This window comes from Mobula hypostoma, chromosome X2, assembly GCF_963921235.1.
Source record: "Mobula hypostoma chromosome X2, sMobHyp1.1, whole genome shotgun sequence".
Lineage (NCBI taxonomy): Eukaryota > Metazoa > Chordata > Chondrichthyes > Myliobatiformes > Myliobatidae > Mobula > Mobula hypostoma.
This window is the reverse complement of record NC_086129.1, coordinates 35126815-35140496: the sequence shown is the minus strand read 5'-3', so window position 1 is coordinate 35140496 and position 13682 is coordinate 35126815. Positions and strand designations below refer to the sequence as shown.

At 42.5% G+C, this 13682-nt stretch overlaps 1 protein-coding gene across 1 annotated transcript in view; it reads right to left on the bottom strand.

Annotated features, from left to right (window-relative positions):
• LOC134340890 (CXADR-like membrane protein) overlaps positions 1 to 13682 on the bottom strand; it is a 140847-nt gene that overhangs the window by 11296 nt on the left and 115869 nt on the right. The window contains exons 4-6 of the mRNA XM_063038463.1: positions 6402 to 6554; positions 2791 to 2913; positions 2061 to 2202 (exon numbers count right to left, since the gene is read on the bottom strand). Coding sequence (XP_062894533.1) covers positions 2061 to 2202; positions 2791 to 2913; positions 6402 to 6554 — 418 coding nt within the window. The remainder of the gene's footprint in view (positions 1 to 2060; positions 2203 to 2790; positions 2914 to 6401; positions 6555 to 13682) is intronic.

Below are 13682 nucleotides of genomic sequence, written 5' to 3'. Positions count from 1 at the left end.
GGTTTGGAGTCCGAATGCCAGTGCATCAGTTTGGCATAATGTAATGCAGCAAATGGGTAAGTAGTTGGCAGCACCCACATAATGGCCATAAGATCAAGGAAAGCCCTGCCTCTTGGCGTGCTGGCTGTCAAATCTCCTACTGCTGGGGTACGTTTGTGAATATCAAAAGAATTCATAAAGAAGGTCACTTAGGCCATTAAAAATAAAATTGTTAAAAATTAAAATTAAAGACTAATATTCACACAAACACCTAAAACTATTTGTGAAAGTACATTGTTCTTTGAAAGTGTCATCACAGATAGACAGGGAGGTGAAGAAGGCACTTAGCACGCTGGCCTTCAAAAGTTAGCGTCCCAAGTATAGGAGTTGGGACATTATGTTGCAGTTGTACAAAACACTGGTGAGGCTGCATCTGGAGTACTTTGTACAGTTTTGGCTACGCCACCATGTGAAATATAGGAAAGGCATTAGACTGGAAAGAGTGAGAAGATTTTCAAGCATGTTGCAAGACTCAAGGCCCTGAGTTATAGGGAGAAGTTGAACAGGTTAGATTTTTGTTCTTGGACTGTAGGAGACTGAGAATGACTCAATAGAAGCGTATAAAATCATGAGGGACATTGATTGGGTGACTGCATACAGTCTTTTCTCCAAGGAAAGTGAATCAAAAGCTGGAGGGTATAGATTTAAAGTGGGGAAAGTGAGAGCGGAAACATTTAGAAGGACCCTGAGGAGCAACTTTGTCATGCAGAGGGTGAGGTGTACAGTATACAGAATGAGTTGCCGGAGCCAAGTGCAATGACAACATTTAAATGACAACATCTCAGTGTGGTATGGCAATTGTCCTGTATCGGACTGCAAAGCACTCCAGCGTGTGGTGAAAACTGCCCAGTGGATTATCGGCACCCAATTGCGTACCATTGGAAACATCTACCATAAACGCTGCCTGGGCAGGGTGAAAAGCATTATCAGGGATGCATCTCACCCTAACCATGGACTTTTTACTCTCCTCCCATCCGGTGGGTGCTACAGGAGCCTCCGCTCCCGCACCGGCAGGCACAGGAAGAGCTTCTTCCCTGAGGCTGTGACCCTGCTGAACCTCACATCACAGCGCTAAGCAGCGATGTGTCCAAAGTACTCCATATTGTACTGTCTCAGTACTTTTATATTTGTGTGCTGTATCACTTACTTTTTATTCGCAGTTATTTTGTAAATAACACTATTCTTTGCATTTCTGGTTAGATGCTAACTGCATTTCACTGGCTTTGAATCTGTACTTGGCACAATGACAATAAAGTTGAATCTAATCTAATCTAATCTAATCTAAAAGACATGTGGACAGGTACATGGATAGGAAAGGTTGAGAGAGGTATGAGCCAAATGTGGGCGAATGAGCAATTAGATGGGACCTTGGTCAGTACAGACATATTGGGCCTTAGGGCCTGTTATTCTGGTGTATTACTTTATGAATAAAAACAATTAAAATTACTTCATTAAGTCAAATAGAATACCTATTTTTACTTTGCTCACATTTCTTCCATCACTGTGGTACACTTGTTGGAGCCATACTACCAGTGATTAAGCAGCAGGGTGACTGGGAACATTGTGATGTGCTTAACAGAGACAAGTACTGTGCTGTTTGCAGCAGTCGTGAGCTGCAAACCTGCTTGAAACTCAGTCACTTTACAGCTGAACACTAAGTTGAAAAGATGAAAGAGAAAATAATACGTCCTAGCTGCACTGCAGCTGGCGAGAAGTGACATCAGCCGCATTAGACTGTTTGGTTCATGAAAACATTTGTGTGGCACCATGACAGGATCAGGAATGAATAAACAATGTTTAAAATATAAACATTGCACGAATTCAGATGCTGGGGCTTTTTGGGGTCAGAACTAAGCTATCTAAGCTATAGAAATGAGTCTTCTGCATAGGATTTCTGACCAGAAACATATCTCTGCCATACTTTGCCAGAGGTTAATAACAATAACATGCTTATTCAACATCTTAGGGATAGCATCTGCAGACCAACGAATTTGTACCTTGGACTGCTAACTAGACAGTACCTTATCTCATTCGGTTGTTCCTCTTCCTCATATTTATGTTTTGCTTTCCTGTATAGTGTAAACCAAACAATAAGGAAGATTAACAGCAGCCCAAGTATAACTCCGATAACAGCACCAGCAATGATCCCAGGGTCTTTTGCATCTGGAAATGAAAAGAAAGCAAATAAATTAATATCGACATCTGAATCTAATTAAATTAAGTTGAATGTAAGTATGCGTGTTTGTATGGTTTTGTGTTTAAGTAGTCTTTTTGAGGACATATATTTTCTACCAGCATTCGCCATTTCTTAAAGTAAACTTATTTCACTCTGTTTATTTGTGCTGATTTCAGTAATGATGGATTTCAGGGCAGAAATGTCGAGTATTAGAGAACATGCATTTAAGGTAAGAGGGGGAGGTTGAGAGGAGATGTGTGGGACAAGGTTTTTTTACACACAGAGACTGGTAGGTGCCTGGGCAGGGGGTGGGGAGCATGCTGGCAGCAGATGAATAGTGATGTTTAATGGCCATCAGATAGATGCAGAGATATGGATCACATATGGGCATAAGAGCACTAGTTTAATCAGCATCATGTTCGGTGCAGACATTGTGGGCCAAAGGCCTTTCTCTGTGTGGTTCTGTTTGATGTTCTATGTACAATGTTTGTATCACCATCCTAGCATTGTGAATAAACTTGAAGTACTTTTTCCTGATTTCTTTGGAGTTTCATGCACATTTGTAGACTACTCACACATAACTGTGATGTTCACCGAGCAGCTTTCCTGCCCTGCCTCGTTGGTAGCACTGCACCGGTACAGTCCAGCATTCGTCTGGCTCAAGTTCCGCAGCAGCAACATTTCTGGGGTTTTTGAATCTGAATAAATCGAGGGACAGCCCAGTTAAACAAAAAATAAAATAAAGTCTGCACAGTCTGGAGCTCTGAAATAAAAACCCAAGTTACTAGGAAAATTCAGCCGATCAGGCAACATTTGTGGAAAGAGAAACGGTCAATGTTCCAGGCTTGCTGGGTGGTTTTCTGGCATTTTTCATTTTTATTTCAGTACAGTTAAATGATGCATTTAGCATGGGCCATATTGATAAGCCAACAATTTAAAGTTATTTGACAGATTGCACGATATGAAACCTTCAACATGTTTTTAATTTATCAAAATTTCTATCATATTTTAACTGAATATATTTATGGAACAAACTGAACAAAGTCCCCCTACAGATCCCTTTGTTTCCATGAGTATTGTTTCTTCCTTTCTTAGTAAAGATTTTATTTTACATAAAGGGGATGTTATGACCTAGTTTAACAAATGTCATTCTGTAACTGGACACCATGATGAAATAAAAACCTGTGTGAATTACCAACTCTCTTTTGTGACAGCTCTTAGCCTTCACTTTGCATTGCACAATGAAGAACAGGATCTTACAACCAGGTAATTTAGCAGTTGACACTTCCTGATCCACTTACATCCTACACTGCGGCTGACTGCAGTTACTGCCTCCAGACCCAGGATTTGGATTAGTTCAAGCATTAGTTAACTGCAGTTTTGGCTCCATTTTGTTTGTCCAACTCGCAGGTGTGGATTAATTCAGTATCACTACTAGCTGTAACTGCAGATAAAATGCTTTTCAGAACATTTCAATTGATTGAAATTATGGCTGAGAATTCAAATCTTGGGTTAGTTGAGACTTCTGATGTCATCCTCAGTAAGGTTACATTCAAAAAGGGTAAAGCTATGAAAAATTAAAAGGATATCACATGCAAGGGAACGATTTCACTATGATAAGATATGAGGCCGTAAGACAATTTGATGATGTGTTTTCAGGCCCATTGAACGATTTGGCACTCTGCTGTCTCTGAGGGAGTTTGGTGAGGTTTCAAGTGGAGTGTGTGGCCTGGAGGCCAAAATGCCTGGAGATGGGGCGCGAGCCTGTGATCGACTCCATTTCTCACTAATCTCGCTAATTAAAGCACCGAGAAAGATTGAAAATCAATGATGAAATGGGAAGGCGAGTGGGTGTTCAGCACTCTCTACCTCTGTGTGATCAGTCTTTCTCTTGCTCGCACTTGCTGCATGCGAAGGAAGGTGCATGCGTTCGACTGGTCTCTCTCCAGCTCTCACCCGCTGCTCCCGGAGGAAGGTGTCTCACACTAGATGCTGCTGAAGGAAGGTGCTGGAGTCCTGGGTCTTGGACAAGGTTTAATCAACGTGGTTTGTGGTTTGGACTCTGTAGCTCATGATATGATGTGTCTCTGGTTTCTGGTCACTTCTGTTTTGTTGCTGTTTTTGTGTGATTTTGAATGGGGCGGACTTGCGCTGTGGCCTGCAGATAGTGAGAGACATGGCACTGGATTGAACTGAACTGAGCTGAACTGAATATGCCTGGACCCTTTTGATGTCTTTGTGATTTGAGGTTTTTTGCTCTTTTTCTGCCATCTGTGCAATGTGTTCTTTTTTATGCACGTTGGGGGTTTGATGTTCTCTTTAAAGTGGGTCCATGGTTTTCTTTGTTTCATGGCTGTCTGTGGGAAGACGAATCTCAGGGTTGTATACTGCCCACACACTTTGATAATAAAATCTACTTTGAATCATTACATCTTGAATCAAGAACCTATCAACCTCCACTTTAAATATACTCAATAACTTGGCCTCTGCAACCGTCAGTAGCAATGAATTCCATGGATTCACCACCCTTCCTCTCTGTTTTAAATGGATGTCCCTCTGTTCTGAGTCTGTGCCCTCTGGTCCTAGACTCACCCACTATAGGAAACATCCTCTCCACATCCACTCTGTCTTGGCCTTTCAATATTCAATAAATTTCAATGAGATCCTCCCTTCATTCTTCTGAACTCCAGTGAGTACAGGCCCAGAGCCATCAAACACTCATATGTTTACCCTTTCATTCCAGGAATCATTCTCCTGAACCTCCTGTGGACCCTCTCCAATGCCACCACATCTTTTCTTAGTAAAGGGGCCCAAAACTGCTTACAATACTCCAAAAGCAGTCTGCCTTATAAAGCGTGAGCATTACATCCTTGCTTTTATATTCTTGTCCTCTTGAAATGAATGCTAACATTGCATTTGCCTTCTTTACCACTGCAAATTAACTTTTAGAGAATCCTGCACAAGGACTCCCAAGTCCTTTCACACCTCTGATTTTTGAATTTTTTCCCCATTTAGAAAATAGTCTGCAGCTTTATTCCTTCTACCAAAGTGCACGACCATGCAGTGAATTACACGATATATCATCTGCCACTTCCTTGCCCTTCTTCAGGCTCTCTGCTTCCTCAAAACTACCTGACCCTCCACCTGCTGTATCTTCATACCGTGCACAGACTTGGCCACAAAGTCATCAACTCCATCATCCAAAATGTTGACATATAAATATGAAAAGAAGCTGTCCCAGTACCAACCCCTGCAGAACAGCACTAGTCATCGTCAGCCAACCAACCAATAGGACACATTATTCCCATTCTTTGCCTCTTGCCCGTCAGCCAATCTTCTGTGCATGCTGGTATCTCTCCTGTAATATTATGGGTTCTTATTTTCTTAAGCAGCCTCATGATCAGCATCTCGTCAAAGGCCTTCTGAAAATCCAAGTAAACAACATCCACTGACTCTCCTTTGTCTATCCTCTGACATCCACTGACTCTCCTTTTGTTACTTCCTCAAAGTATTCGAACAGATTTGTCAGGCAAGATTTTCCTTTGAGGAAACCATGATGACTACGGCCTATTTTATCATGTGCCTCCAAGTACCCTGAAACCACATCCTTAACAATCAATTCCAACATCTTCCCAAACACAGAGGTCAGACTAACTGGCCTATAATTTCTTTTCTCCTGTCTTCCTGCCTTCTTAAAGAGTGGAGCGACATCTGCAATTTTCCAGTCCTCAGTAACCATTCCAGAATCTAGTGACTCTTGACAGATCATTACTAATGCCTCCACAGTCTCTTCAGCTACCTCTTTCAGAACCCTGGGGTGTAGTCCACCTAGACCAAGTGACTTATCTACCTTCAGACCTTTCAGTTTCCCAATAACCTTCTCCCAAGTAAAATTGCTGCAATTTCAGTTTTAATGCTCATATACATTTTTTTTCTATGAACAAAGACTTCCATCAGACTTCTATCTTAAATTCTGACAAAAGATCCAACATTGGGGTGCTTTAGGTCATCTGTCCTCATCCTCATAACAGATACTGGCCAATTTTTTTCAATGATGCATTTTTTTATTGAGCTATACAAATTATTTGTCAGGTACTGATTGTAAGTATAACACCACTAGTTGAAAAGCAAAATCTACATAGCACTGGAATACATTCCAATCTTCTATAAAATTTTAATCACCAACCTAGATGAACTTTGGCCCTTTGTCCTTCTGCATCCAGATGTTCCCACATGTAGAAGATAGGTTCAGTGCCTCTCTCTGATCTACACTGAAGTTTGACGTCATTTCCTTGCAGTAACTGCCCTTGTGTCCAGCACTTGGGTTTAGAAGGTCTGACTGATGCAGAAGAAAAGATAATTGGTTGAGGTTATACTTTTAAATCAGCATGTTGCATTTAGAGCAGTCATTAATTCTATTATTGTTAATTACAAAAATTATTAAGGATACACATTCAAATGTATTTACTATTGTGTGGGTTGCCTGTGTTTCAGGAGTTCATACAACAGCTATTATATTTTTAGTTGTCTTTCCTCCATCCCCAATAAAAATAGAAGTAGAAGACAGCAAAAGAGCATTGATGATAAAAGAGGATGTATTTGAAAACAAAACAGCTTGTTCCATTTGTTTAGCTCAATGTGACACTGCCATATGTTGCTCGATGAGTGAGTCGTGACTATTCCTTAGTGACTCACTCATCTAGTTACATACACACTATGAGCTCAGAGCAAGGTACATAGAAACCAAGAATTGTCTTCTTCCTGGTCCCTTTTAAACATTCTGAAGTATTTATTTACTTCTATTATAAACCCTGTTTAGAACTCTGACCTAATGACAGCAAAATGTGGCAGGATTCTGTTTGGAAATCTTCCCCCTCATGCTGTGGTGTTTTGACTCCACGGTGTGAATCTTCTTTTGAACAGAATCCAAGCCTGGAAGTCCGCATGATTGACACACATACCTTCCATCTGGGCAGGAAACACTCCAGGGTAAGCCCTAGCCTCCTGTGAAGCATCTCCAATGTTTTCACAGGGAGCACTGGGGCAAAAACAATCCGAGATCATGTTGGCTGTGCAAGGGCAGTGCTAATATGGGGAGTAAGCAGGGTTGTACTGGAAAGCAGTGGCATTTTCAGCAGCTTGGATTATGGGGTTAGGTGGAGGGAGAGCTCCAGCAAGTTGTTTCCTAGGACCTTTTTTGTGCTGTTCCTAAATGCCCTTCACCTATTGCCTTTCCTGACACCAGGAAAACAGGGTTAAGCCCATAGAGCAGGATAAATCTGAGATTCTGAATTTAACAACACAATCCACCTTCCAGGAGAGGGTTAGCTGTTTGCTCCGTTTCGCACTTTTGCAAAACCTGCACCAGGTGGGCTGTCATTAGATTTGAGATTTTTTAAGTTTTAAAAGCCTACTCAAACCAAATCATTTTGTTTTTAAATTGATGTTCACTAAGTTGATGCCTTTCATTTTTCTTTGATTAGCTCAAACAAAAGCTCTGACTTATTGTCTTGCTATCTATTTGGGACTTGGAAGATTGACTGACATTTTTAAGAACCTTTCTGGAATTGCATTTTAGTCCTGTGCTCTGATAAAAAGATTCCCAAATTATCTGGCATCACCTGATAAAGTATAAATTCACCCGAGAGAGATCGGAAACAATTGCTCAGGTTAGTTCTTCAAAACATACAGTAGGTGGCACTCCAGGAAAAGGTACAGTGGTGCAATTGCAATCGTCAAGAAATTCACTCTCAGTCAAAAATACTAAATATGCTGCATGCAGATCAGTGGCCACATGTTGTGTATAATGTTCTGCTATTATAACACACGGCAGAAACCAGAGCATCCAAAGGAAACACAAAAAGAATGTGCAAACTCCACACAGACAGAACCCAAAATCAGGTTTGAACAGAGGCCAGGATGAGAACCAAGTTTATTATCTCAGACATATGTTGTGAAATGTGGTGTTTTGTGCAATACATAAGAGTTACTATTGGTTACAATAATATATAAAAATAAATAAATAATGCAAATAGCAAAATAGAGTCTTAGAGTTAGAGAGAAGTACAGTACAGAAACAGACCCCTTGGCTCATTTAGTCCATGCTGAACCACAGGCAGGTAGTGAGGTAGTATTCATGGGTTCATGGACCATTCAGAAGTTTGGTGGCGAGGGAAAGAAGCTGGTCCCAAAACATTGACTGTGCATCTTCAGGCTCTTGTACCTCCTCTGATGGTAGTAGTCTCTGGTTTTGTGATGTAGTAGCTCTACTAGTTGTCCACTGTGCTGCCAGTCAGTATTTAAATACAATCAAATCATAACTCAGCCAGCAGATGAACTTACTATTTTGACGTCATTCCATTTTGACGTTGTAACCTTGATATTTTGGCAAGAGTCTTCTGTGGTCAAAGAAAATTGGTTCCTTGTAGACTTCAGTAACTTGTACTAAATCAAACTTTTCATGAACTCTGGATGATTCAAACTGTTCCACAGCCAATTAAGTACTTTTTTAAATTTTTGTTATGTGATCACTGCAGAAAATGTAGGTGACCTGGGAGCAGATTTTAAACAGAGAATGGTCCACTAAGATGCACTGAGATAATGACGAAATAATTTATTTCTAATCAAGGTAGTTAAGGGAGAAATATTGGCCTGGATATCAGGCAGAAGTCCCTTGCTATTCTCTGATTCCTGTCAGGGAATCTTTTATGTTATAAGGTAGATGGGTCATTGGTTTAATGTCAACAGGATGCTTATTAAAAATGCACACCTTGTGGGAAAATATGCAATGGAACTAATCAAATTCCAATGACAGTACGTGCAAGGAGTGAATGCCTAATATAGTTAAAAGTGAAGTTAGACTGTACTGCCTTTGCTGAGGTGTTGTAACATCAACTAGACAGTCAGCCAAACTCCATTCAAAAATGACATGAGAGTCAGGGAAAAGCCTCCCAACTCCTTGGTTTTATTTCAGACTCAATGGCATGACATAGTCAGTAAGGAGTGAAACTGAAAAACAACAAAATACAATGCCATCACCTCGCTGTTCCATTCACACAAGTAAATATACACAGGTAAGAAAGAACTTAGCTCAGTTTCCTGCATGCAAATGTTATAACATTTCAACGAGTAAATACTACAGGTCAATAGTATGTGTAAACCATTAGCATTAGTGTCTAATAAACTCAAAAATAACATTCTATTTCAGCAAAATCTTACTGATACTTTTAGCTTAACTTCTAAACAATACAACATTAACTTATAAACAATGCTTCTACTGGGGAAACAATAGGATGGATTTGGATAGAAACTTCTTTTGCTCCTAACATAAGCCTCTGGCCTACTGCCAGCCAATGTGCTTTCCTACTTACTACTTCCTGGCTGCACAGGAAGTGACCTAATACAGATCAGCAATTGCTCATTAAAATAAAAGTTGAACATGCTTAATCACATAAGAAACATAAATGAATAAATGATTTGCCCGAAGGGCCAAACACTCCTCGCCTAACGTTGTGAGGTCACCTCTAAATACTTTGCAATGGTGTTTACCAAAAAAAACTTCTGAGGTAGGTCTCAGGAAGGTCCTAGAAGAACTTTGGTCTTTGGTCTTGACGTCTACCTTCCAGACTCCTCCATTCCTTCCTTCAGGGAAGGCAGTAGTAACCTTAGCCATGGGCCTCTCATTGCAGGTAGCTTGACTGTTTCACAAGAGCACGACAGCTCCCTCTTTTAGATCCCTGTGGGCTTTCATCCGGTTCTGGCGGGTCTGCAGAGTTGGGAGGTAGTCACAGCTCCAGCGAGTCCAGAACTTATTGGTGAGAATTTGTACCTGTCTCCATTGTCAACTGAGAAGATCCTTATTCATATAGTCTCCAAGTGGAGGGCTACTCCAATGTTTTGAGTGAGTATCATTACAGGCGACACTCTAAATGGTGAGTTGGGGTCTGTGGAAACTGGAACAAGAGGTGTCACATTAGTTATTGCTGCAGCCTCCGCCACAAGGTACAGATGACTTCATGGGTAAAATGAGTGTTCTCCCGGAGCAGCAAGATTCTTTTTGCAACCCCAATTATGCACTCCTGTGAGCCACCCATGTGGGAGGCATGAGGCAGGGTTGAACTCCCACGTGCATCCTTGTTGACTCAAGTACTTCTGCATGATGGTGTCCTTTTGGTCTTTCTCTAGTTCTAGTTTCTTACTGGCTGTTACAAAATTGGGCCCACAGATCACAAAAAGCACCTGAGTGGACTGATGCAACTTGAAGTATCCATAGACTGCTCTTGAGCTCATGCACCTCAACAGCACTGTCCACCATTTGCTTTGTGGCTAGCCTCCTCTTGTACGTCTGGCAGTGACTAACCAGGATCCAAAGACATCCAACCCACCATACATGAAGGGAAGGCAGGTACACAGGTGCTTGGGAGGTAGATCTGTTCCTCCATTTTGCCACAGCACTTCTGGCAGATGATACATTCAAGTAGAACTGATTTGAAGAGCCTCTTGGTTCCTATGATTGACAAACCTGCAGCTCTAATGGCTCCTTCCATAAGGTAACGGCCTTGACGTTTCACCAGGTCATGACAATGTCGTACTAGCAGCAAGGAGATATGGCTGTCCTTGGGCAAGATAAGGGGATTCTGTTCAAGTGTGCATGTTTCAGCCAGCCTACAATGCAGATGAGATTGTTCTCAATGATAGGTTTGAGCTTCAGAACAGCGTTGCCTTTGGCTACAGATTTCCTAAGAGCAAGTGTTGCAAACTCTTCTGGGAAGGCTGAGCAGCACTGACAACAGCATCTCTGGCCTGAGACAACTGATCTGGAGTACACTGTAAGTTGCAATAGTGCCATCCCTCATAGCCATTAAGCTAGTTGGAGTGTTTGTGAACTCTAATGAGTGAGCACATGGTTGAGAAGTGCTGGAAACTTTCAGTGGTAAGGTTTCCTCTTGAATCCTGATAATGAAGCTGCTCGTCTATGACGAGTTTCCACATCTTTCTCTGTCTTTCCTTACAGAGTTCACTTTAGGGAGGTGAGACAGGTCGGGGCCTGGTCACAATTGTTGGGTATACGCTGCTGGGGAACTCTAAAGGGGAGAGGAGCAACCCAACTATTTGTCTCATCCCTGCAGACTTCTTTGCCCATTGTTTTCAGTGGAATGGGCAGGTTTGGTGTCAGGCTTTGTCTGGTTGAACACAGTTAGTTCAAGTGTCTCCTCTGTTACCCTGCTAATCTTGGATGGACTGTTGCATCGCTCCCTGTCTTGACTGACTTTTTCCTTCAATGGCATGAAGCTGTTGCAGGGAGTGACAGCCATTCTCCCGCACACTGGTCTTGAATGTGCCCACACTTGGCTTATCTGCAATTCCCAAGCACGCATCACCCACCAGCAACCAGCCCAGTTTCAGTCTCTGTGGGAAAGGGGCATCAGATTGTCCACTGACATTCTGCCTGACTTCATGCACCCTTACAATCTCTCTCCGAAGCAAGATGAAGATCTCTGCATTGGGGTCAAGCACTGGAAGGTGTACTGCCATACTTCTCAGATGTGGATGGTGAAGAGCTGCATCTGGCATTGGTATTTCAGAGCAATTATTGAGTGTCTTGTTGCGCTCAGTTAGTGGCAGGAGAGAAATGCTGGCCTTATCATTGAGTGATTCAACTTGGAAGCCTTCTGCTTTCCTCCCAGGTGTCTCGATCATACCAGCGCAGGCTCTGACTAAGTATGAAGGTGAGTGGCTTTTAACATTGAGCAGCTCAAAGAAATCTGACCTGGCCAATTAGCAGTTAATTTTGGTCGTCGAGTATGGCTGACAGCTCTTTCACACTGACCTTGAGTGTACACTCTAACAATACAGATCTCTGAGCAAGAGACCTACCTACCTACTCTGGACCACAAGCTTCAGTGCATTGGGAGTTAACAGCAGCCTTGACAGGAGGGTTTCCTTCTTTCTCCCTGTCATTGTCTGATGAGGACCTAGAAGTCTTGAGGCTTGACATGCCAGACCTGGGTGCATGGCTGTGTCATGGTGAGTGCTATCACATTCAACGCAGTTCACAGTAGCTTTGCAGTCCTTTGCCAAGTGAGTCACTGAGGTGCAGCACTTAAAGGAAATTTAATTCGCTTCTAGAAAGGTTGTGAATAGGTGAGTGAACTTGGCCTTTTCTCCTTGGAGCGATGGAGGATGAGAGATGACCTCAGAGGTGTATAAGATGATAAGGGACATTGATCATGTGGATAGCCAGAGGCTTTTTCCCAGGACTGAAACGGCTAACACGAGGGGGTATAGTTTTAAGGTGCTTGGAAGTAGGTACCAAGGGGATGTCAGGGGTAGGTTTTTCACACAAAGAGTGGTGGGCTCGTGGAATGCACTGCCAGCGGTGGTGGTGGAAGTGGATACAATAGCGTCTTTTAAGAGCCTCTTAGATAGGCACATGGAGCTAAGAAAAATAGAGGGCTATGCGGTAGGGAAATTCTAGGCAGTTTCTAGAGTAGGTTACATGGTCGGCACAACATTGTGGGCCTAAGGGCCTGTAATGTGCTGTAGATTTCTATGTTCTAGAGCCCTTTCTTTCATTGAGAGTCTTGGCTGTAAAACTGCTGCATTTCTTGAGTGGGTGTGGCTCATTATGAATGGGACAGTTCTTCCCTGGCCCTTCGCTGTTTTTTACAGAGGAATCCACATGCAACTCCTCAGCAGAAGAGATCTCCATCTTGTGAACTGATATGGAGCTCTTTGTACTGCAATTCCTGAAGGTAGATCTGTCTGATTCACAAGTGCACTGCTGCTATTCGGAGCAGTGAAGCTGAGGTTGTTTCTTTTGCATGCTACGTGACAGATGAACCTGGCGAAGTAATTGAATGGAGGAAAGTGGCCACCATCTCTTCCTTGAACCTCAAGTCAACAGATATCGTCTTTTCCTGGAATCCATGAGGAGTTCCTCCACTATGGGGGCGACACTGCAGGCAGTGTCCAGGTAAATCAAACCCAGTGAGTACCTCTCTTTCTTAGCACACTGAAGTTCCAAGGGAAGGTCTCCCAGTTCCTTTAACTTGACATGGTTCTTGAAAGAGATTCTAGGAAGATCTTCTAACATCTTCAATAGAGACTCCTCAATAATTTCTGGCATGGCGTAACATTCCTGGAGCTGTTACCAGATCTTCACTAGAGTGGCAACAGGGTTACTTACATGCACTTCTGTGGTTGTGAGGCCAAGTTCCCTAGTGGCATTGTTGAATGATGACTGTCACGCTCTGTAGGTCTCAGGTTTGTCATCAGACTGGTTAAAGCTTGTGCTCACTAAGTCACGGTGAACCAGGTATCGTGCACAGTGTTCTGCTGCAGGCGCTGGGCTGGTGGAAGCCCAGGGAACAACCTGGGAAACAAATGACTGTGCTGTCGTGCCCAGTGGCGCATCGCAGGGGTGGGGAGCTGTCCTAGCATCCATCCACTGCTCATTCTCCCTGTG